This window comes from Puma concolor, chromosome A1 (assembly GCF_028749965.1).
Source record: "Puma concolor isolate L17-30 chromosome A1, mPumCon1.1.hap2, whole genome shotgun sequence".
Taxonomy (NCBI): domain Eukaryota; kingdom Metazoa; phylum Chordata; class Mammalia; order Carnivora; family Felidae; genus Puma; species Puma concolor.
In genome coordinates, this window is record NC_141667.1 from 239,969,351 (window position 1) to 239,991,586 (window position 22,236).

General features: G+C 43.2%; 1 protein-coding gene and 1 long non-coding RNA gene across 2 annotated transcripts in view; one reads left to right on the plus strand and one right to left on the minus strand.

Annotated features, from left to right (window-relative positions):
* LOC112860872 (uncharacterized) overlaps positions 1-21,534 on the minus strand; it is a 53,359-nt gene extending 31,825 nt beyond the window's left edge. The window contains exons 1-2 of the long non-coding RNA XR_015254125.1: positions 21,154-21,534; positions 14,883-15,057 (exon numbers count right to left, since the gene is read on the minus strand). This is a non-coding gene — a long non-coding RNA (uncharacterized LOC112860872). The remainder of the gene's footprint in view (positions 1-14,882; positions 15,058-21,153) is intronic.
* MICU2 (mitochondrial calcium uptake 2) overlaps positions 20,906-22,236 on the plus strand; it is a 143,538-nt gene continuing 142,207 nt past the window's right edge. Inside the window, exon 1 of the mRNA XM_025924896.2 lies at positions 20,906-21,166. Coding sequence (XP_025780681.1) covers positions 20,957-21,166 — 210 coding nt within the window. The 5' untranslated portion in view covers positions 20,906-20,956. The remainder of the gene's footprint in view (positions 21,167-22,236) is intronic.

The following is a 22,236-nucleotide window of genomic DNA, read 5'->3' on the forward strand; positions in this document are numbered from 1 at the left end:
CCCCGCGTCAGGCTCTGGGCTGATGGCTCAGAGCCTGGAGCCTGTTTCCGATTCTGTGTCTCCCTCTCTCTCTGCCCCTCCCCCGTTCATGCTCTGTCTCTCTCTGTCCCAAAAATAAATAAACGTTGAAAAAAAAAAATTTAAAAAAAAAAAAAAAAAAAAAAAAAAAAAAAAAGACTACCAAATGATAGAACCACAATTTGGTTACAAAAACACTCATGGAGTAGGAGAGGATACTTAAGCGGTTGTATTTTATCTTTGTCTTTATGTAAGATTTACAAAGGCTGTTTTCATTTTCCGCCATATTTAATCGGACTAATTTTGTAATCATAGTTAGCATAAGCACATATTCCAAGCATAGAAAAGAGAGTAAGATTCAAGTGAAAAAACAAGTTAAATAATGAAATGTATCTCTTATGTAGATACAAAATTGTCAGTGTTACAGTCAACTGAAAACTTTAAGGTATTTTGTATTAATTGTAAACCTTTAACCATAACAACATAGACATACTTGGTAATTTTTCCATTTAAACTCCAAGAATTGACTTGAAATAAAATTTTCAAGATATTATTTTAAAATAAAGCTTCTCTTTGTGGCTGCCTTCAAAATTCAAACAGAACACCCCATAAGACACGTTTCCATTCCTACTCTCCCTACCTAGGAACTAAAAATGTTAAAAGTTTAGAAAATAAGAATCATAAAGGAAAGATAAAAGATACTGAGATTATTTACAATCTCCTGTGATCCTTTCTACTTTGGGTTCCAAAAGAATCAACAACAGGAATGTCGTTGGAACCAGAAGGTAATGACTAGCCTCTAACCCAGCAATGCCTAACCAATCTTTAACTCCTAATCTTGAGCTCATACGGTTTTGGGTGACAGTTAGGCCAACTTTCCTCCCAAAGAAAAAATGACTTTTGAAATATCTCAACAGATATCTGGTCAATCATACTTTCCTTGAGCACTTCCTGAGTGGGAAGTCTAAGGCCTCCTGAGGAAGCCTGTTCCATTGTGGTAGGGAAATAAAGTGAGGAAATAAAGTTAAATAAAACTAGAAATGCCTCCTAAGTGACTAGAAGGACTTAAGCATAGAGGACAAAATCATTTTCCCGTTAACTGACTACCCGCACAGCTCTCTATTCTGACTGCTGTATCCGAACATTAGGATGATAACACTTTTATGTAAGTATATTCCACAACCTTTCAATGATCCATTATAAAATATAAAACCCGCCAATAACAAGACTCCCTTCAATCAACAAACGATTCTTGAAATTAGGCCCTTTTCCCCCCTTGAATCCCTGTCTTTTTTTTTATCACTTAGTCACAAGACACTTAGTGTTTTTCTCCTTTGTACATTTTTTTCCTCTTTAGACACAGTTATGTCTGATAAATGCTAATGCTTTTGTTTCTAAGTATTTCTCCAATATGATAAATGTACTTTCAGTGTGGGTACATGGTATTTCTATGGTATTATAAGGGCTTGTCTAGATTTCTCCCTAAAATCCATTCTCCAGTAAATAATAGTCACCCCCGAGCTCAAGAATATTCGCTCTGACTGCTCTCCAAAACTCCAAACATGCATTCTCACTACGTGCTGTACTTTCCAACATCAACGTTTCAAAATTACCACAAGACCAGAACAGAATGTTGACTCCCTTCCTCACCACATCCCTCCTCCCTTTGTAAACCTGCCTCTTTCATGGCACCACCAAGATTCCAACTGTTCCGTGTTCTTCCTCATCTTCAACATCCTCTTGACTCTGCTTCTCGCTCGGGCTTCTAATCCTCCTGTTCTCCATATCCTCTGCTCCTTCCCTTGGTGGGATCTTTTGTGTTCTGACTTCTACACTGTTTCAGTAACTTCCTAACTGATCTTTCAGTCTTCCAATGAGAAACTGTGATGATTCTCCATTAAAATTTTTTTTTTATTAACGTTTATTTATTTTTGAGACAGAGAGAGATAGAGCATGAATGGGGGAGGGTCAGAGAGAGAGGGAGACACAGAATCCGAAACAGGCTCCAGGCTCTGAGCTGTCAGCACGGAGCCCGATGCGGGGCTCGAACTCACAGACTGAGATCATGACCTGAGCCGAAGTCGGACGCTCAACCGACTGAGCCACCCAGGCGCCCCGAGTGATGATTCTCCATTAAACACAGAATGAAGTCCAAACCCTTCCATCTAAAATTCAAAGGGAAATCCTTCACTTTTGGATCTTTAAACTTCTTTTCAGCTTTACTTTCTACTTCGCTTCCCTTTAACCATACCCTATAGTTGTTGGTGTCCTCTCAGAACATACCCTGCCCTGTCCTACCTCAACACCTTTGCTCAAGTGTTCTTTCAGCAATAGGTGCTCGTTGACAACGCTCTCCACTCTTGAATTCCCACTGCAAACTCAACTACCCCTTCCAAGAACACTCCCGGTTATAATTAATCCCTCTTTCCCCAAATACTTGGAACCTGTCTGCAGCATTCATCACATTTTACCTTCTATCAGAGTCACGTATATAGGAATCTTTCTCCCACCGAACTGGGAACTTCTTGAAAACAGGGACTGCGTCCTATTTATTTCTGCATCATTTACAATTTGAGCAAAATTCTTTGTTCATGGTGGGTACTTTATATTTGCAATAAGAATGAACAAAAGTCTCATGAAAATCAGAGTAGACTAAACTATAACATGAGTCAGCTCTTTAAGAAATGTTAAGAGATATCCTTCCTGTTTCCTTAATTTGTTTTGATGTGTATATACTGATTAACAAGATGCTGTTAATGCTTCCACTGTGTGCCCTGGGAATTAATAAAATAGGACAAAGGATTTTAGAAAATGGATTCAACCAAAATTTGGTTGATATCAAGCAAAAGAAATTTACAAAACCTGCCCTATCATTTGTCCTCAGGATGCTAGATTTAGGTTGTTTTGTTTGTAAAAGATAAAATTTCATAAAGCACCTACAACCTAACAGGGAATATGCAAGCGTCCTCTGGAAGTTCTTTGATCACATAATATATTTCTTCTTCACTTTGGCACTCAAAGGAAAGGGATGACAGAGAGATTGAGCGGAAAATGGAAGGGTGGGGGGAGAGAGAAAAGAGGCAAGTGGAAGGAAGAGTGGTAGGAGAGAATAAAAGGCAGAAGTAACTTAAAAGGACTAGAAGTGATTTATAATCCGTTTGGTGTCCAGTGTGCTCATCACTCTGCCCTCTGGCCCCGGGTTGTCTTTGATCTTCCTCACGGCTCGTCCCATCCGCTCCCTGAAGAAGCTGTAAGGACCAAGGGTCAGAGTAATATTATTTCTTCTCTTGTTGAACCCCGGGCTCTCCTTGTAGTCCTGCTTCCTTGCTTACTTTTCTTGGGACTAAAATCAATGACCTGCATATATATGCATGTGCATATGTACTCAAAGCGGCTGTTGTGGGTTGAACTGTATCCTCCAAAAAAATGTTCCAGTCATAATGCCCAATTCAGGTGACCATGACCTTACTTGGACACAGAGTCTTTGTGGACATAATCAAGTTACGACGAGGTCATAGGGGGCTAAAGTGGACCCTGGTCTAGAGAGTAGTGTCTTTAGAGCAGAAAGGAGAAGGAGATGGGGACACAGAGGCACTGACACACACAGAAGAAAGAGCCACATGGTGATGGAGGCGGCTGCATGCTGAGGAACACCAGGGATTACCAGCAAGCACCAGAAGGTGGGAAGAGGCCAAAACGAATGCTTCCCTAGAGGGAGCATGGCCCTACTGACACCTTGATTTCAGCCTTCTCGCCTCCAGATCTCTAACGGAATACATTTCTGTTGTTGTGAGTCACTCCGTCAGTGATAATTTGTTATGGCAGCCCCAAGAAGCAAATACAGGGACTAAGGCTATTGAGTAATCAGAGAGGATCTTTAGACCAGAGAAGAAAAACTATTAAAAGTTCTCTCCTCCTAAGACAGAAGTTCATCCATTTGGCCCAGATTGCTAAACAATGTGTTTTGCTCTACTTAGAAAATATTTTGTAATATGAAGTTCAGCCTGGTTAGTTTCATTTTATGGTGCTTAAATTCTCAACCCGAAGAAAGAAGCTGTCACTGAAAAAGAGAAAAAAGCCTAAGAATCACAAATGCCTGGCACCTAGTAGATGTTTAATAAATACTTGTTGAGGGGCGCCTGGGTGGCTCAGTTGGTTAGGCGTCCGACCCTTGATTTCGGCTCAGGTCATGATCTCACAGTTGGTGAGTCTGAGCTCCATGTTGGACTCTGCGCTGACGGTGCGGAGCCTGCCTGGGATTCTCCATCTGCCCCCTCTCTTTCCTCCCGCCCCTCTCAGAAATAAATAGACATTTAAAAACATACTTGTTGAATGAATGAATGAATGAATGAAGACAGAATAACTAGACAAGGCTGTTAAGACATAAAAGCAGGGCATCTGAGCCTGATATCTGAGCACTTTCATAAACCGAGCTAACACAAGAATGCCCACGTACCACTGGGGAGACACAAAATCAAGAGTAGTTCGTGTAACGTAAAATATATATAAAGCACTGCAGAAACCACCGTGTGCTGTAGCAAATAAGTGATTTCCTAGGTGGATGGGTTCTGGGATGAAACTGTAAAGTAATGTGGTTTGCACACGCTACTTATTAAAAAAAAAAAAAAAAGGTAATGAGTCAAAGGAATTGGTTATGATGTGAGCACCTAATTTTATCTTTCTTTTCCCTGCCCCCCCCAATTAAACCTGCCCCAGCCCATTCTTCTCCTTCAGTCTGAATGCTTGTATCAAGCAATCACTGTCTAATTATATATTTCTTCAATAACTTCCAGCCTTCACTCAAAAATCAAGTTTTCCTTCCTTTTTTGCCCCTTATAGCCAATAGAACTTTCCGCAAAGATGGAAACATTCTGTGTCTGCACTGCTATCCAATGCACGCTTCAAATGTATCTAGTGCAACTACAGAACTGCGTTTCAGTGTTTTACTTAATTTTAGTTCATTTCAATAGCCACAAGGGGCTAGCATCTACTGTATGGGCTAGCAGAGCTCTAGACTATTTTTGAGGAAACCCCAGTCTTTTTCGTTGCTTCCATCACCCTCTGCCTCACCCTCAAACTCTGGTCTGAGGGGGAAAGAGTTAATAGCTAGCCATCTACATACACTCTGTCCATCAGCCTTGAAACCTGCAGAATGTTCCCAGGCATTGAAGAGACTGCCTGCCCCTGCTTTGCCTATGAAGTGGCAAGTATTTGGGGAATTGATGAAGTTGCAAAGAAAGCCATCATCCAGCCATTCTGATAATCCATCGCCGAAAAGAATTTTATCACAAGACTGAATGATCCAGTTCCACCTGGAATTTTCATCTGATATTTCCAGCCAGCTATGATAATGACCATCACTTGGCATGTCTTAACACCCACTATGTACTGAGTGTGGTTTTCTACGTGGTATAAAAAAGCAAAAAAGGGACTGAAAGGGGGGGGGGCGGGGCTTTCCTCTAATTGGAAAAATCTAACATTCACAAAAACTAATATACATATTTAAAAACCAGATATTCAAGACGTATTTATTTGTTGTCTTCTGTTCCTTATTTTTTTCACCTGGGGTCTTAAGCGCAAGCTCTCTAAGGACAGAAACCATGCCCTTCTTAGGACACTAAGGGTCTCCCATTCCTAGTCTGAATCTCAGCTGCCACATCAGGATCTCTTGGGAGCTTGTTAGAAATGCAAGCCCACCTCATTACTATGGAACCCAACGTGCATGGTAATGAGATGCCTGGCTCATTTGTTCACACATTACAGCCTCCAAAACGACTGATCTAAACTATTCAGCATAGGCCACACCGATTCCAATTAATTTTCGTGCTTGTTAGGAAAGATGGTAACAGACTGGTCTTCAGCTGGTATTATATTTTATGGGACATTTAAATTATTTGGGAAAAACTTGTCAATTGACTATCACAATTTACACTTGAGAGTAGTATACTGTTGTTATAGAAAGAGCGTTCAATTAAGACCAGAAAAATCTGAATTTTCTCTTCTTGACTTTGTCATCATCTTGTGATGTAACTTTGGGCAAGCCATTAATTTTGTTAGGTTTCAGTTATTTTGTTTTATTCATTACTTATTCATTTAAATATATAAAACGAAGGTTTTCTACTAGTGGCTCCCAAACTGAAATCGTTAGAATTTCACAAATGAGTAATGATCAGACCTGAAATAAGTCTTTGTATATATAAAAAAGACTAATACTGGAATCACACATTCAACCATGATACGGTTACCCAGAATGTGCTCTTGAGCTAATTCAGTGCGTCCCAGATTAACATCAAGATTTAAGCTGTCTCAGACACACGAGGAATTCTCTTATTTTAAAAGACTTCCGGAATTGCTATGGAACTGATAGTTACCAGTCTTCACTGTAAACGAACCTAAACCCTTCCATCCTTAAAGCTGTAGTTTGAGCCTGATTCCTCAAAGTCAGCGGAGATGAGGGACAGCTAGTCCCTCTGTTCTGAAAGAAGCCTTTCACATATATGTTACCAGGGATTAGCTGGCAGTTAGCTTGGGACAAGGCCCTCCAGGAAGGACACTCTTGCCACTTGCAAGGGCTGTAATGGAAGGAGGAAGTTGAATGAGACAAAAACAAAAGTCATCCACCTAGGGTCAAAGGCCTTTCCAGTCACATACAAAAAGGAGGATGGACACATTTCTTCCTTTGCTCACGCTTTTGTTTGGGTTATTTCTTTTGTGGGCTTTACTATGAGTTTGAGGGCTTTTTTTTTTTCTGTTCAGCTCCAGTGACTTCTTACAGTCACTACTTTGTAAAATCGAAAGCAGATATGTCCCCAGTAGGGATACCTGAAAAATTTCCAGCGCCTCAATGTTCTAGAGACTTAGGGCTATATTTAGATACCATACCACATTTCAGAGAAAATGTGATTTTCCTTGAAGGGTTTGCTCCCACATCCCCTACTTAAACCAAACATACTTTCAAGTTAATAAAAGCTCTACCTGCCGAGGCAGCAAATCTGGCTATAATTAAAAGGGAGGAAACATTTTACACAAGAAAATGTGTTATTTGGTCAAAGCGTAAATATGAAAAACTGCGAAACGTGATAGCAAGATATAATTTGTATTCCTGCTTTTTATTTACTGAACAAGATGTTGGAAGAAAATTGTCTTAACTATAACTTACTATATTCTAATGCCTTTAAATGTTTCGCATAGTGACTGCAGTGGAGCCCGTAAAAATAACTTTAAATTCCAATGTCAAGTGAAGCACGGAGATTTGGTTTCATTTTCAAAACTGCTCTGTTGAGAAATACGCCCTAAAAGGCAATTCTCATTTTACTTCGTTATAGCTCCAACAGCTGCAGGACAAAATATAAAATGTATCTAACCCAATCTGAAATTTAGAATTTTGATCTCTGAGGAAAGTATTTTTGAAGAGTCTCACACATGCTGGAAAAAGGATTTAGAACTTTGATAAGGCTTCACAAAGAGAGAAGCACTATAAAATTTTAACAAAGGACTACCTTCTTTTTTTTCTTTTTCCAAGAATGCTTCAGATCTACACTATATAATTTAATACTTTATATACTGTATTACATATGGATTAGCAATACTTTATTCCTAAATTTTACACCCTCTAGACATATCATAGTATCATATTCTGAAAGATACTTTATACAAATTCAAACATTTGTTCACGAAGAAGCAAATTTTTACACACACACACACACACACACACACACGGCATGTATATTTGTTTTCTGATAATTCACCCATAAAAAAACATGCTTTCAAACACAGCATATCTTTCTGAAGCTGCAGAGAGTTCTTTGAGGAGTTCCCAGTTAATAAGGACCCGGAGCCACAGTCATTTTTCAAAGTCTATCCCAGGGGAACATCACAGACATCACAGGCATCTAGGCAAGTGTGGAACCGTGGAAGTGTGCAGCCTTCTGTCTGCACTGCCGGGCCCTTGCTTTTAGCACAGCACAGCCGCCGTCCCACCTGACACTGGCCGATACCGCTGCGGCCGGCACCTTATCTTCACTCACAAGGACACCTAATTCATCATTGCTGTCATCTTTGAAAAAAATCACGTATTGCAGTATCTGTTGTACTGCAGCCGTGACAGTTTGGATGTCTGCACTAGGGGAAATATACTTAAACAATTCTCATGTTAACAAAAAATGCCCCGTGTGCTACCCTCGCTACCTTTCTCCTTTGACTTCACTGAAAGACTTTTAATGAAATTTGCAAACACTATATTTCTGCCTAAATCATAAGTTCTTTGACATCTACATTTGAGTGAGGAGTGAAACGGTTCTTGCAAAAACAGTGCAATGCACACTGAGATCACTTGAACTGAAATGTACAAGGGCATAAATGTAACTAAAGTCATGTGTACCATACAGATATACCTACAGTTTATGTCTTGATCTCATTTAGTATAATGTCCCTTTTCCCAACTTCTGTGCCACTGTCACATCTAATTCATTTTAAACTTATAACACTTTTAAATCAACACATATACTGATAACTTAATTAATTAATCAACCAAGAAATATTTATTAAATGTTACTGGAGAACTACCAAAAATCTAGAAGACCTGTTACAAACTCTTAAGGAATTTATATTCAAGTAAAAAATAGAAGCAGATAACAGTAAAAGTCTACATATTTTCAAATGTATTCATAGCAGTTTCTCTACCAAAAAAATATTTGAGGCATGTAACGAAACATTAAAACAGGGATTTATTTCTACGTTATACCAAGAAAGTATGGTGACACGGGAAAATAAAGGTAGAAAACCAGGATAATGTATGTCACAAAACTGAATGACATATAGCAGAATAATATATACAGTCACCACACCAAGTCACAAAGTTGGTGCTGAAGAACACAGCACCGGTTACCAGACACAGAGTGTCTGTGAGATAAAAAAAAAAAAAAGACCAGGCGCACTGGTGAGAGGTCTTTTCTTACTGCTGGAACTAAGAGAAAGTTCCCCTCTGGATTCTCTTTTTTTTAACGTTTATTTATTTTTGAGACAGAGAGAGACAGAGCATGAGCAGGGGAGGGGCAGAGAGAGAGGGAGACACAGAATCCGAAACAGGCTCCAGGCTCTGAGCCGTCAGCACAGAGCCCGACACGGGGCTTGAACTCACGAACCATGAGATCATGACCTGAGCCGAAGTCGGACGCTTAACCGACTGAGCCACCCAGGCGCCCCTGGATTCTCTTTAAGAGAGACAATGTGGGGCACCTGGGTGGCTTGGTCGGTTAGGCGTCCAACTTCGGCTCAGGTCATGATCTCACGGTCCGTGGGTTCGAGCCCCGCGTCGGGCTCTGTGCTGACGGCTCAGAGCCTGGAGCCTGTTTCGGATTCTGTGTCTCCCTCTCTCTCTGCCCCTCCCCTGTTCATGCTCTGTCTCTCTCTGTCTCAAAAATAAATAAACGTTAAAAAAAAAAAAAAAAGAGAGAGACAATGTGACTTAGTGGGTTACAACTTCCATACTCTTTAAACAATATAAGCGTGAGTTTCATTTTGCTGAATTCTTCGCAGTGACGTCAACAAAAGACAAGAAGTAACTGAGAGGTGCCCTGGAGATTTCAGATAGGGAACATTAACAGAGAACCTGTGTGTCACGCAGGGCAATTCATGCCAGCTATCCTAACATCCAAGCACAAAGTCTAGGTCGCTTCACACAAAACAAGTCAAAGCCACACATAGGTTGTGGGTTTCTCCCGGCCCGCTCTCCTCCAACAGGGGATGTCTCTCTTAGCCGTACCACCTGGAACGCATGGCCTCCATGACCACTGCAGAGGGTGATCTGCGCAGGGCATGGAAGAAGGTACACTGACTCTCAACTCCCTTAGCTCAGAATGAACTCTCCTTACTTACACACCATTGGCCAGACATGACGACATGACCACACCTTGCTGCAAGGGAAGCTGGGAAATGCAACTTCCTGTGTACCTGGGCAGAGGAAAATAAAATGAGATGTGGCTGATTTATAACACTGTCTGTGTCACAACTGAGAATGCGAGGCCAGGAGACTGGATTGGATCCAAAATGTACTACACCTGTGATTGTCAAATGTGAATGTACGTAAAATGAAGGACACACAAACAAAATATTACAACTTCTATGTGTTGTGTTATTTTAATCCAACAAAAAGAAAAAACACATACATAAGCAACACATATATGCAGTAATACCCACATGTAAATAACATACTCACTACATAAAATGGCTTCATATCACAATACATGAAGTACCCTGACAAAAGAGTAGGAGCTCTGTGACCTGAAAGAGTGGGACAGATGCCAACAGCTGCTTACCAGGTTTTGCTACATTGTCAGGTAGTGTAGTTTCTGTGCATCTGGGTGGGGTAGATTACATTACCTAGCATTAATAAAAAATAAGCCTGGGGTGCCTGGGTAGCTCAGTCACATGAGCCTGAGACTGTTGATTTCAGCTCAGGTCATGACCGCGGTGTCGTGGGATCGAGCCCTGCATCAGGCTCTACACCGAGCATGAAGCCTGGCTACGATTCTCTCTCTCTCTCCCTGTGCTCCTCTCCCCCACTCACACATACTCTCTCTCTAAATAAATTAAATAAATAAACAAACAAACAAATAATAAATAAATAAGCCTGGCGAAAATGGATAACTGGCTTTAAAAGACTCCTGCAAAAGCCAAAAATAGAACATAATAACTAAAACACTAAAATGAACGAAGTAAAAATAGTAGGGCTCATGCTTCTGCTTCCCAACTGTATTATGAAATGAAAACAACTATCTAATCAGACAAAGTCCATAAAAACAAAGCAGTTAGCAATTATTTGAAAAACGGATTTATATTCACTGGCGTTAATGATGAACCTAATCCTGAATGTATATTGTGTCTGGAGATCATTAGTTATCAATGGTATGGGGCCGAGATCATTAGTTATCGATGGTATGGAGCCAATATGAGATTTCAAAACAAACTATCTAGAGCATGAAGACAAGCTTCTATAGACAAATTTTTCTCAGTAATACTCAATCCAGTAGTTAAACAAAATTTTAGTAAATTTAAAGATAAATGCTCAGGGGCGCCTGGGTGGCTCAGTCGGTTAAGCGTCCGACTTCAGCTCAGGTCACGATCTTGCGGTCCGTGAGTTCGAGCCCTGCGTTAGGCTCTGGGCTGACGGCTCAGAGCCTGGAGCCCGCTTCTGATTCTGTGTCTCCCTCTCTCTCTGCCCCTCCCCTGTTCATGCTCTGTCTCTGTCTCAAAAATAAATAAACGTTAAAAAAAAATTAAAAAAAAAAGATAAATGCTCATGAGGTCCTTGTGAGATTTGTTAATCACAAGACGGAAACCCCAAAACCCACTGAGAAAATCCTTGTTTTTCTTATTATAATAAAAATGACTAAAGTACTATTCGTTCATTCATCTATCCATTGAATTAATAAGTAGTGATTGAAGTCTGCTAGGTGGTAGGTACGGCTCTGGGCGCCAAGAATAGAAAGGTTACACAAATCAGGAAAAATGCACTGCTCTCCTGGAGCTGACATCTTAGAGCACTGGTTCTCAACGGGGGCAGAGATTCTGCCCTCTGAAGGCAGTTCGGCAACGTCGTTTTTGCTTTCACAACTAGGAGGGGGGTGCTGTTGGCATCGAGCGGCTGGGGGCCAGGGCCGCTGCTAAAGATGCTGCAGTGCACGGGACAGACGCCCACCACAGAGCGTTATCCTGCCCAGAGAGTCGGCAGCGCCGAGGCTGAGAAACCGCCAAGGCCCAATTTCACAAGGCGTGTAACATACCGTAGAATCTTCGCAGTGCTCTAAAAATGAGACGGAAAGTGATCCTAAAACTGGCGGATCACACCACAGTTTGCCGGACGACTGGCAAGCAAGTAATTTGAGCATCTGTCACATGGAAAGATGAGCTGCACATCTTTCTTTTACAAAACGATGTGTTCCAGATTTTGTGCCCACTTCTACAAGTGGCCGTCAGTAATGCACACTTAATTAAAAAAACATTTTGTCTTTTAAAGGCAAAAGTGATGTTTTTCACATTGGCCAAGAAAGTGATTGCTTTTGAAAGAAACGTGTGCTTTGAAAGTTCATTTTGGAAACCACTACTCGGAAATGTCTGCATCACTATGTGATTTGTTTCCCCCAGTGATGTAAGTGTGACCTAGGAAAACTCTTTTATTTACACGCTTACAAAGCCTGAACACAAAATGTTCTAACCCATTTGAAAATCTTCTTCTAAATATTAAAGTATAGTTGAAACATAATGTTATATTAGCTTCAGGTGCACAACATAGCGACCTGGCCAGTCTGTTATGCTGGGGTCACCACAACGCCATTAGGATACCATCAACTATACTCCCGGGGCTGAACCTTTCATCCCCTTGACTTACTCGTTCTGTAACTGGAAGCCTGTACCCCCGACTCCCCTTCACTCATTTTGCCCATCCCCTCACCCCTTCAAACATTTTTGGCAAGTTTCGAACTCAATTAGTTTAAAAGCACAAGTGAATGACACCAAGGCAGTCAGAGGTTCCAGGGGTCAAACTAACACCTTCTTCCCCTAACTGGTGGCTGGAACTGACATAAATAAATATCAGGGCGGTATCGTGGACTTGCAGTCAGAGGTGCCAGACACGCAACTGCCTAGGGTCCTCGCCACTGGCCGTGCCCACATAGCTCGTCCTCGCAGGACAGCTGCATGTGAGCAGTGGAGAGCGGCCGACAGCCAGCAGCCCTGCCGCAGCCCTGGAAGAAGCTACGAATAGTGCCTGTCCCGGGCAGAAGGCTCCCACCCTCACGATTACTCCAACAATCAGCAACAGGCACAGCGGCCTCGGAAACTTCCATGCCCAGGCTCCGTGCTCACACCCTCCTGATTCCAGACAGGGCTTCCACTCAGACCCTCCTACTGATGGGGAACAGTCCCCCCAGCCCACTCAGCCAGCCCAGCCCTGCAAAACATCTCAAGGTCCTAAAAAGGCCAAGAGGACCTCCAAATCGCCACTACGGCCTGGTGTCCGAGTTCAGGGCTTCGGTGGCACAGGCCACATCTGCCATGTGGCTGTTCCTTAAAGACAGACCTCCAGTGGTCAGGCAGTCCAGAAGCAGCCCTTTAATGCCCCCTGGACTATCTACACACCCAAATCCCCATACTGAAGCCCACCCCCAAAGAAGATGCTCTTGACTTCACAGATTCAGCTCTACTGGCTCTAATTCGCAACAAGTTCCCCGTCAATGGCAAGAACTACTACTGGCTCTCAAAAGCCACCCAGATTCTGCACAGCTCATCTTTGTCACCAACCACTTCCTGGCTCGTAGGCTTGTGTCTTCATCTGGAGGCCCACTCGCAACTCCCAACCCCCAAAGGTCGCAGCTAAAGGCTTCACAACTGGGAGAGGTCACTGAGGTCATGCCAGGAAGCAAGCCCGACTGAATACCTCATCCCTCAAGGCCATCTGCATCACCTCGCAGCAAACCAAGCAGGCAGCAGATCACCGACATCCAAGCCATCATTGTGCGTGTGTTCAAGGGGCAGCTCTATCCACCCTGTGAGTGACTGGAGGGTCACCTGTCACACCCTGCCCTTGCCCTCCTTGCCACAGCCCCAACATTTCTCGACGCCTAATGCTCATCACTGTCCCTGGGAGAGCCACCGAACAGTGACCATATCAAAGTATTTGTTCTGAATCCCTGAAGCACGAAACAAACTCAGGACAACCCAGTCAGTTGGAGAAAGACGCTTCCGAAAGGAACTTAGATTCTGCTGCCAGATGACCAGCCTCCAGCCCTGCCAATGCCCAGAGCACGAATCGCCTTGGGCTGGTGCTGCTGCGAACCGCATAGTCACCCAGCTTCGTGGCCTGAAGACAGAACCAACAGATCTGCTCTTGGGGGAAAGAAAAGCATAATGAAGTTGCAATTTCTAATTTTGTTTTTTTTTTTTTTTTAAGAAAGAAGGAAAATAGTGATGCTTTTGCACTAACTCAATGCCCTCATATTTTGCACAGTCGAAGACAGGCTAAGATATTCTGGATGTCCTGATGCACATGAATCCATACCACGGACTTGAAATTTTCTATGAAACCGTGGGATCAAGGAACATTTTGCTAGATTTTTTTTGCCCTTGCTCACCTGGATATGACATGGCTCTTCTAACTCCTCCAGTCGTCATTTTTTTTTTTTTAATTTTTCTTTCTTTTAGAGAGAGAGAGAATGTGAGAGCATAAATGGGGAAGAGGGACAGAGAGAGACAGAGACAGAATCTTAAGCAGTGTCTACACTCAGACATGGGGCTCAATCCCATGACCCTGGGATCATGACCGGAGATGAAAACAACAGTTGTACATTCAAACAACTAAGCCACCCAGGTGCCCCCTCCAATCATCATCTTTGATTTGCTGGAAACACGTGGTTTACAGTTGAAAGGCAGCAAAGGAGGAAAAAGTATTATTTTCCTTTCTTGGTGACATATGCAGAACTTTCGAGATATTATAACTGACTTGAAAATAATCAAGTTTTGGGGTGCCTGGTGGCTCAGTCGGTTAAGCGTCCAGCTTCAGCTCAGGTCACGATCTCACAGTTCATGGGTTCGAGTCCCATGTCAGGCTCTGTGCTATCAGCACAGAGCCTGGAGCCTGCTTTGGATTCTGTGTCTCTCTCTCTGCCCCTCCCTTGCTCATGCTCTGTCTTTCTGTCTCCTCCCTCTCTTTGTCTCTCTCTCTCTGAAAAATAAATTGACGTTAAAAAAAATTTTATAAAAAATAAATAAATAAATAATCGAGTTTCCCGAGCATACACAGTCTGTCCCATAAATGTGTTTTCAGATAACATCTTTTTTGCAACTTCAAACGTGGTGCCACCACTCACCCTTAAGTGCACTTCACTATAGCACAGGTCACTCTCCCCATGACGCGGAAGTGTTACGCAACCCTTGCAGAACAGTCTTCTTCTCGTTGCCTCGTGTCTAACTTCCCGGCATTTCACGCGACCTTTGCGACTTTTTTCCTCAGTGCATTTCTGTGTGTCCATTGGATTACAAACACTATTAAGAAATACAAAACCGAGAAATTGGTATGTAGAGTTTCTTTTAAAGTCATCTTGTAAAAGGCATACTAAAATATTTAGAATAAAATTGTACGAGCTTGAGAATTACTTCACCACAATCTAGTTGGGGGAAATGGCGCAGGTACAGATAAAACAAGATGGGTAACGGGGGGTTGGTAACTGTTCAAGTCAGGGTAGGCATACACGGAGGTTTATCGTGTTATGCTCTCCAGTGTTGTGTATATTTTAAGCTCTTCATGATAAAAAGCTTAAAAAGACACAAGTATCATGATTTCAGTACTTGGTTAATAACACACTCCTTCCCTCCCTTTGAACATTTTTTTATGAGACAGCTTTTTGAGTTTTTACAGTTATTAAAAACTAGCATCTAAATTAACCGAACAGAATGCCAGAACTTTGCATTTCTTTTGTTTGTTTGTTTTTGGGTTTTTTTTTTTTTTTTTGCATTTCTATCTCACAAAACTTAAACCAAAATTATCCAACTTAATGAGGCCAATCTAATCACATTGATCCCACTAGATATTAACATTTTTAGACAGTGCAAAACATTTATTGCACCTTTAAAAACAAAATTAAATTTTATTTTATAAATACTATTTAATTTTTATCTCATAATTAAAATTTTACTATGAGCTTTTTATTGTTTAATTGTAAATGTGTTGGTTTAAGAAACAAATAAATGTACATAAAGCTTCAAAAAGTTTTAAGCATAAGGGCCACAATCCAATGTGTGAAGACCCCTGCCGGTGACAAAACCCCACAGGGGGAGCTGTTACTTATTTGTCTGTGCATCTCTGAGGTATGGCACTAAGCTTGGCACATATTTCACACTCAATCCAGTTTGCTTAACTTAAAAAAAACAAAAAAGGCCACTCTGGAGTGGCACAGAATGAGAATTTCAGAACTGGAAAAACAAACTGAAACCAAACGCCTCATTCTCCAACAAAGAGAGGTTTGGGAAGGTTAAATCACACAGCTAATGGAAGTACGGTGAAAGAAATGTTTAGGAAGATTGATCTGACATAGATCTATGGGATGCTTCAGAGGAGAAAAAGACTGGAAGCAACCGTGTGTGTTAAGAGGCGACTGCCATCATCAAAGCATGCGGTAATGAGGGTGCAAACTGGGGTGATGGGCAGGGAATGAGAAGCAGAGGAGGATCTGAAAGACATTGAAAATGTACCCTTCGCACTGCTTTTTCACTGTCAGTAAGATTTAATCTTGACCTATTTCTGCACAAGCTGATATCAATCATGATACCCAGATATTTTTACCCATAGCCCCAAACTGCACAAAAAAAGACATAATTAGCAATTCTTTTGACTCATCTAGGGCCTCTGAGAGTGATTCATACCCTTCACTACACAATTATCCACCATAAATATAGTTTAACCTCTGCTTATTCCAAGCAATGGTTCTTTATAATGTCCATCTGTACGTCACTTACTCTTTTGCTGTAGGATTAAGTCCAACCTCTTTATCTTTTGAGATCCTCAGTATTTTTTTTCTCCTCCACCTAAGATAATCAATCTTGACACACGTTATTCTGTAATATGACAGTAAGGAATCTTTCAGAATCAGGATAGCAAGTTTTGTTTTTTTTTCAATTTTTTTAAAGTTTATTTATTTTGAGAGAGACAGAGACAGCATGGGTGGGGAAGGGGCAGAGAAAGAGAGGGAGAGAGAGAGAAATCCAAAGCAGGCTCCCCACTGCCAGCGCAGAGCCCAACACTGAGCCCGACACTGAGGTCGAACTCACAAAACCGTGAGATCATGACCCGAGCCAAAACCAAGAGTCGGATGCTTAACCAACTGAGCCACCCAGCAGAGCAAGTTTTATTTATCTTCCCTAAACACGCTAAGATCAAAGATTCATTTCAGTTAACCTTGTCTTTTAAAATGGACATACAATAGAGTAAATGTCTTCAATAAGAAAAGCTGGTTGATCTCTTTTGTTCAAGACCAACAACCCAGAGAAAATCAAACTTTTGATTGTAGATGGGAAGGAAAATAATTTAGAGAAGCAGATGGGATAATGGGTGAGAAAGACCAGGATAAAATCTGGGCAGGCAGAAGGCAATCACTTGGGTAGCGTCTCACATGCAAAGTCTGATCAGGCACTAAGGGGGGTGGGGGCAGAGATACTGGAAAAGAGGTATAAGCACCCCAAAGACAAACCTGTAGAGGGTCAAGAAAGCTGACAACTGTCCCACATATTGCTGGAAATACTGCAGAACCCCTTGTGGCCCTCAAGCCACTCAGAGTCACCCCTAAACCAGTTCTGCTCCAAACCATGCTAACACACACTGTACCTAGTTTTCTCCCATGCTCACAACCCTACTCCGATCTCTGAGGATCCTATCTATGCAAACCTTTCTCACTTTCCGAGTTCCAGATTAGGCTTCCTCTCTTTCCTAGTTGACCACTGTAGCCAACCACACTCCTCCTCCTTGGTGTTAACAGTCAAATGCCATCTTGCATTGTTTTCAATTCAGGCCTGGCCTCCGGTAAAAGCAAAGTTCCTTGAGAATAGTTTCTCTGTCCTATAACTTATGTCCCTCCTTCAGAAAAAAAGCACAAAGTGAATGAAAAGTGTTCTTTTGGGGGGTGCCTGGGGGGCTCAGCAGGTTAAGCCACCCGACTCTTGATTTCAGCTCAGGTCACGATCCCGTCATGATCTCATAATGATCATGAGTTTGAGCCCCACGTCTCTCGCTCCCTCCTTTTCTGCCCCTCTCCTGCATGTGCACACGCACGCGCTCTCTCTCAAAATAAATAAATAATTTTAAAAAATAATTTTGGAGCTACCAGTGTTTCTATTCTGTTTTTCTCCAATTATCATTTTAAGCAGCATAGATCTTATAGTTTTAGAAGCAGTTCCTTATTTGGGGATCAGTTTATAAACTACGTGGTTGAAAATACATCCCAGCCAAGGATGTATATTTTTCTCTACAGCTGGTGATGAAGAAACGAACAAAGCTGGAGCCTAAAAAGACCAATATAGTCAATGCACTTAGACAAATGTCAACAGCTGCCAGGGAAGATTTCATACTTAGAATGGTTAGTCGGCTAGAAATTGGTTCTATTATAAGAATTTGTTTCCTCTGCAAAAGAAAAGTTTGAATACATTAAATCTTAATGAGAATTCTACAGGCCTGGGCACACAGTACAAAAAAAAAAAAAAAAAAAACCTAATTACAAAGCACAATTTTCCAAGTACATTCAAAGATTTTCAGCAAAAATAATTTAAATGAATTTTTTGTCTTGGAAAATAAATTATATAGATTTCTGATGTTTGATACTCAATGGAAATAGGCACACCAGAGTTTCATTTCTGCCATCTATTTTTTTCACTTATTCATATATTCATTCACTGAATGTCTAATACGTACTGGGCATTGTGCTAGGTGCTGAGGAAACAGAAAAATAAGATAGCCTTGCCCTGGAGGATGTCAAACTGTGGGTCAAATAGAACGTCTTTAAATATGCCCAATGTTCCAATGGGAATGCGCAATGGGAATATTTGGGGCTCGGAGCCATGACTAAGTAATAGATGTGGGGTTTCATTACATAGGTGGAGGAGGGGTGCCTGGGTGGCCCAGTCGGTTAAACGTCCGATTTCGGCTCGGGTCATGATCTCGCGGTCCGTGAGTTGGAGCCCCGCGTCGGGCTCTGTGCTGACCGCTCAGAGCCTGGAGCCTGTTTCAGATTCTGTGTCTCCCTCTTTCTCTGACCCTCCCCTGTTCATGCTGTCTCTCTCTCTCTCTCTGTCTCAAAAATAAATAAATGTTAAAAAAGAAATGTTTTTTAAATAAAAAAAAATAAATAGGTAGAGGAACAGTGGGAATTAGTATGTATATACCTAACACTACCATTTTAACCATGGTTTCTGGAAACCAAGAGTATAGCGCAAGGTAAGCAGAAGGTAAGGTCTCCGTCAAGTTCATTTATGATCAGAGGGCAGGAATCACCCAGAAGTTGAAGAAGATAAACTGACAGTGTGGTGAGTCTACAACGTGCCGGCCATTTGTGGACTTTCTACAGAATGTCTCATTTCATCCCCCAATGCCAAACCATGGCAGAGTTGTTTACAGTGGAGAAAACCGAGACTCAGAGAAATTAAGTTAATTTGCCCCAAGTCACAGTGATCATCCTGGCACAGCCAGGATTCTGACCGTGTGGTCTGGCTCACAAATCTCGGTGTGATGAGTCTCATCTACCGCCTGCTTGCCTGGGAAGGCGCAGGGAAAGTGGTTTCAGCAGCCGGGGGACAGTGAGGAAGCTCTGACTGCAGATTTGGACAAGCTGGCGAAGGAAAAGGGAGCAGGAACTGAGGGCAGATCGCGACAAAACGACCTGAGAATTCAGTGGTCAAATCAGACTCGCTGTGGCACCTGTTTTTTTGTTGGTTTCACAAACTTCAAGGTGACAGTGACTATGTGGTCGGGACCTTGGCACCATTTTGGCTGCAAGTTACTGCATATCCAAGTAAAGCTTCTACTTGGAACGCTTCAGAGGCTGAAGCAAGCTTATTAAGGAAACGTGCTCTGCAAAGTAAAGACCAAAGAACGGAGGGTCGGAGGCTACGAAACAAAGGCCTCTGCTAAAGGCACGAGCCTCGGCTAAATCGTCTCTTCTGACCGTCGCAACAACCAGGACCGAGGCTTTTTGTCCCAAGCCTGCACAGGGGAAAACATCGCTGATGACAGTGACGTCGGGCAGGTGTCCTGATGCATCTGACTTGGTCCCAGGTGGGACGACAGCTATCAAACACTTCACTGGGACAGAATTTAAATTCCACATTCAGCAAATGCTGATTGCCTGAAATAGAGCGGCTCTGTTTGCGAGTTCATTAGAAAATACCCCATCAGGGTGAGCAGGCTGGGAGAGGATATGATGTGGCAAAAACGAAAGAGCAGTCAAGAATACAAGAATAGGGAGGATGAACAAGACAGATGGGGAAGATGCTATTTTTTAGGTTTGCCAGTTTTGCAAGATGAAAGCAGTTCCGGAGACGGACGGTAGCGATGGTTGCCCAACAACGTGAATGTCCCAACACCAATGAAGTGTGTATTTAAAAACGGTTAAGACGGTAGCGCTGTGCGCATTTTGCCACAACTGAAAAAATAAGTTTAGAGTTTGCTTAAGCTATTAAAGTGACATAAGAGAACACGCTCACATTAAAAAGAAAAAAAAAAACTTGCTTTAAACACTTTTGTTTACTAGAAGCTGAGCGAGCTAATTGATGTTATTTGAAATGGCCCGTGGGAAAGTAACTGCAGCGTCTGTGGATTTCAGAATAATGATACAAGTAGTTTGAAGAAATTCTTAACACGCGTAGGCTCGTGGAATTTAAAACAGATGTAGCGTTAAGGGCTATGCAAGGTTTTTCAGTTACACGCCCCAACTTCTTCGGGGATGGGCTTCCACTGCTAAGCTCAGGCCCATCAGAAAGGCAAACCACACACTCGATCACAGGTATTGTCCGCAGTGCCCGGCTCACCCGTCCGTGCTTTCCCCTCAAGCCCGCAGCGCCCACCAAACAGCGGCTTCTCCCTAGTGAAAGACACGTTTTCCTTCCGAAAACCGTAGGACCTCCCTACACAATAGGGGAGCTATCTCGTTCTCGACGGCGGAGGCCACTTGGGGTTCTGTTCGGACCCCTTTCCAGTTACCCGGCTCCCTCGCACACGCTCCCCTACCGCCGCTCCGAGCTGCGCGGCCGCAGCCGCCCGCGGAAGGCAGGCTCCGGAGGCTGGACGGAGGCCGTGCGGCTCTCGCGAGACCCGTGGCCGCGCGGGAGTTCTCGAGTCGTGCGACGAGGCGGCGGCGGCGGCGGCCCGGGACTCGGTGATGGATGGGGCGCTTCCGCAAAGATGGCGGCGGCTGCGGTAAGAAGCGCTCGGCTGACGGCCTGGGGCGGCCGACTGCGGCGTGGGCTCTCCGCCGGCCGGCGGGCTTTGCCGGGCCCCAGCCCCTTGGCGGCGGCAGTGGCCGGCGTGGCCCTGGCAGGCACAGCAGTGGCATGGTACCACGGCCGCGTGAACGTCGCGGCGCCCGAAGGCAGGCTCACCGTCTTAGCGCAGGTACGGGACCGGTCCTTTTCGCCAACCCCACCAAGCTCCTCCCTCCTCGGACTCCCGGCGGTGGAGAGTGGGGGCTGCCGCGGGCGGCCCCGGCTCCTCTTCCGGAGTCAACGTTAGGGGCGCCGCCGCGGAAGGCCCCGGACGGGTGGGAGGCGCTCCTTTCCAGCCGCGGCCCCCGCCGCGCGCGCCCGAGGGCATCGAGGCCGACGACGGGCCGCTCAGCCCCTGCGGGGGGAATCCCGCGAAAGCCGCACGGACACCTAAAGCCCGAGACGCGAATAGAGACGATGGGTGTGGGCGTGTCTTGGTTTGTGGATTTCTCACTACACCTTGCCCGCGCTCCCTCCCTTCTTGCTGGTGTTGCTCAGAGGTTCAGGGGGTGTGTTTCCAGGGACTCACCCCACACGTACCTTTGTTAACCTTTGTAACTAAATCCTTTACGACTGGTTCTCTGCGTAGCGTGGTGAAGTTGTCCTAATAGATGACTTTTTTTTTTTTTAACCGTAAAAGTGCCAACCATAAAAATTAGCAGGTTGATGATTTCCAGATTTTATCATCACCTCTGGGGAACAGTATTACATGATTATGAACCTTAATCTTCGGTAGACTCTAAGTACTAAGCAAAAGACGTTTCTTCTGAAACCTCCACGTTTAAGGGACAAAGTTCCCTACTTCAGTGTAAAACTGCCCGGTAAATATTTGAAAAAGTACTACTTCTTAGATATTTTATGTACTTTTAATAAGTTTTAGTGTATGCGTTGCTTTGAAAATTAGAAATCGTATTCTTTGTTAGGTTTACCTTATATCTTTTTTTTAAGGGTCTCTTCTGTTTAAAAAAATTTTTTTAATGTTTATTTATTTTTGAGAGAGAGACAGAGGGGGGCAGTTTGGGGGTGGGCAGAGAGAGAGGGAGACACAGAATCTTAAGCAGGCTCCAGGCTCTGAGCTGTCAGCACAGAGCCCGATGCGGGGCTCAAACTCAGGAACCGTGAGATCACGACTGAGCTACCCACGCACCCCTACATTTTACCTTTCTAATGAAAAACCCAAGGAACGGTCAGATACAAAGA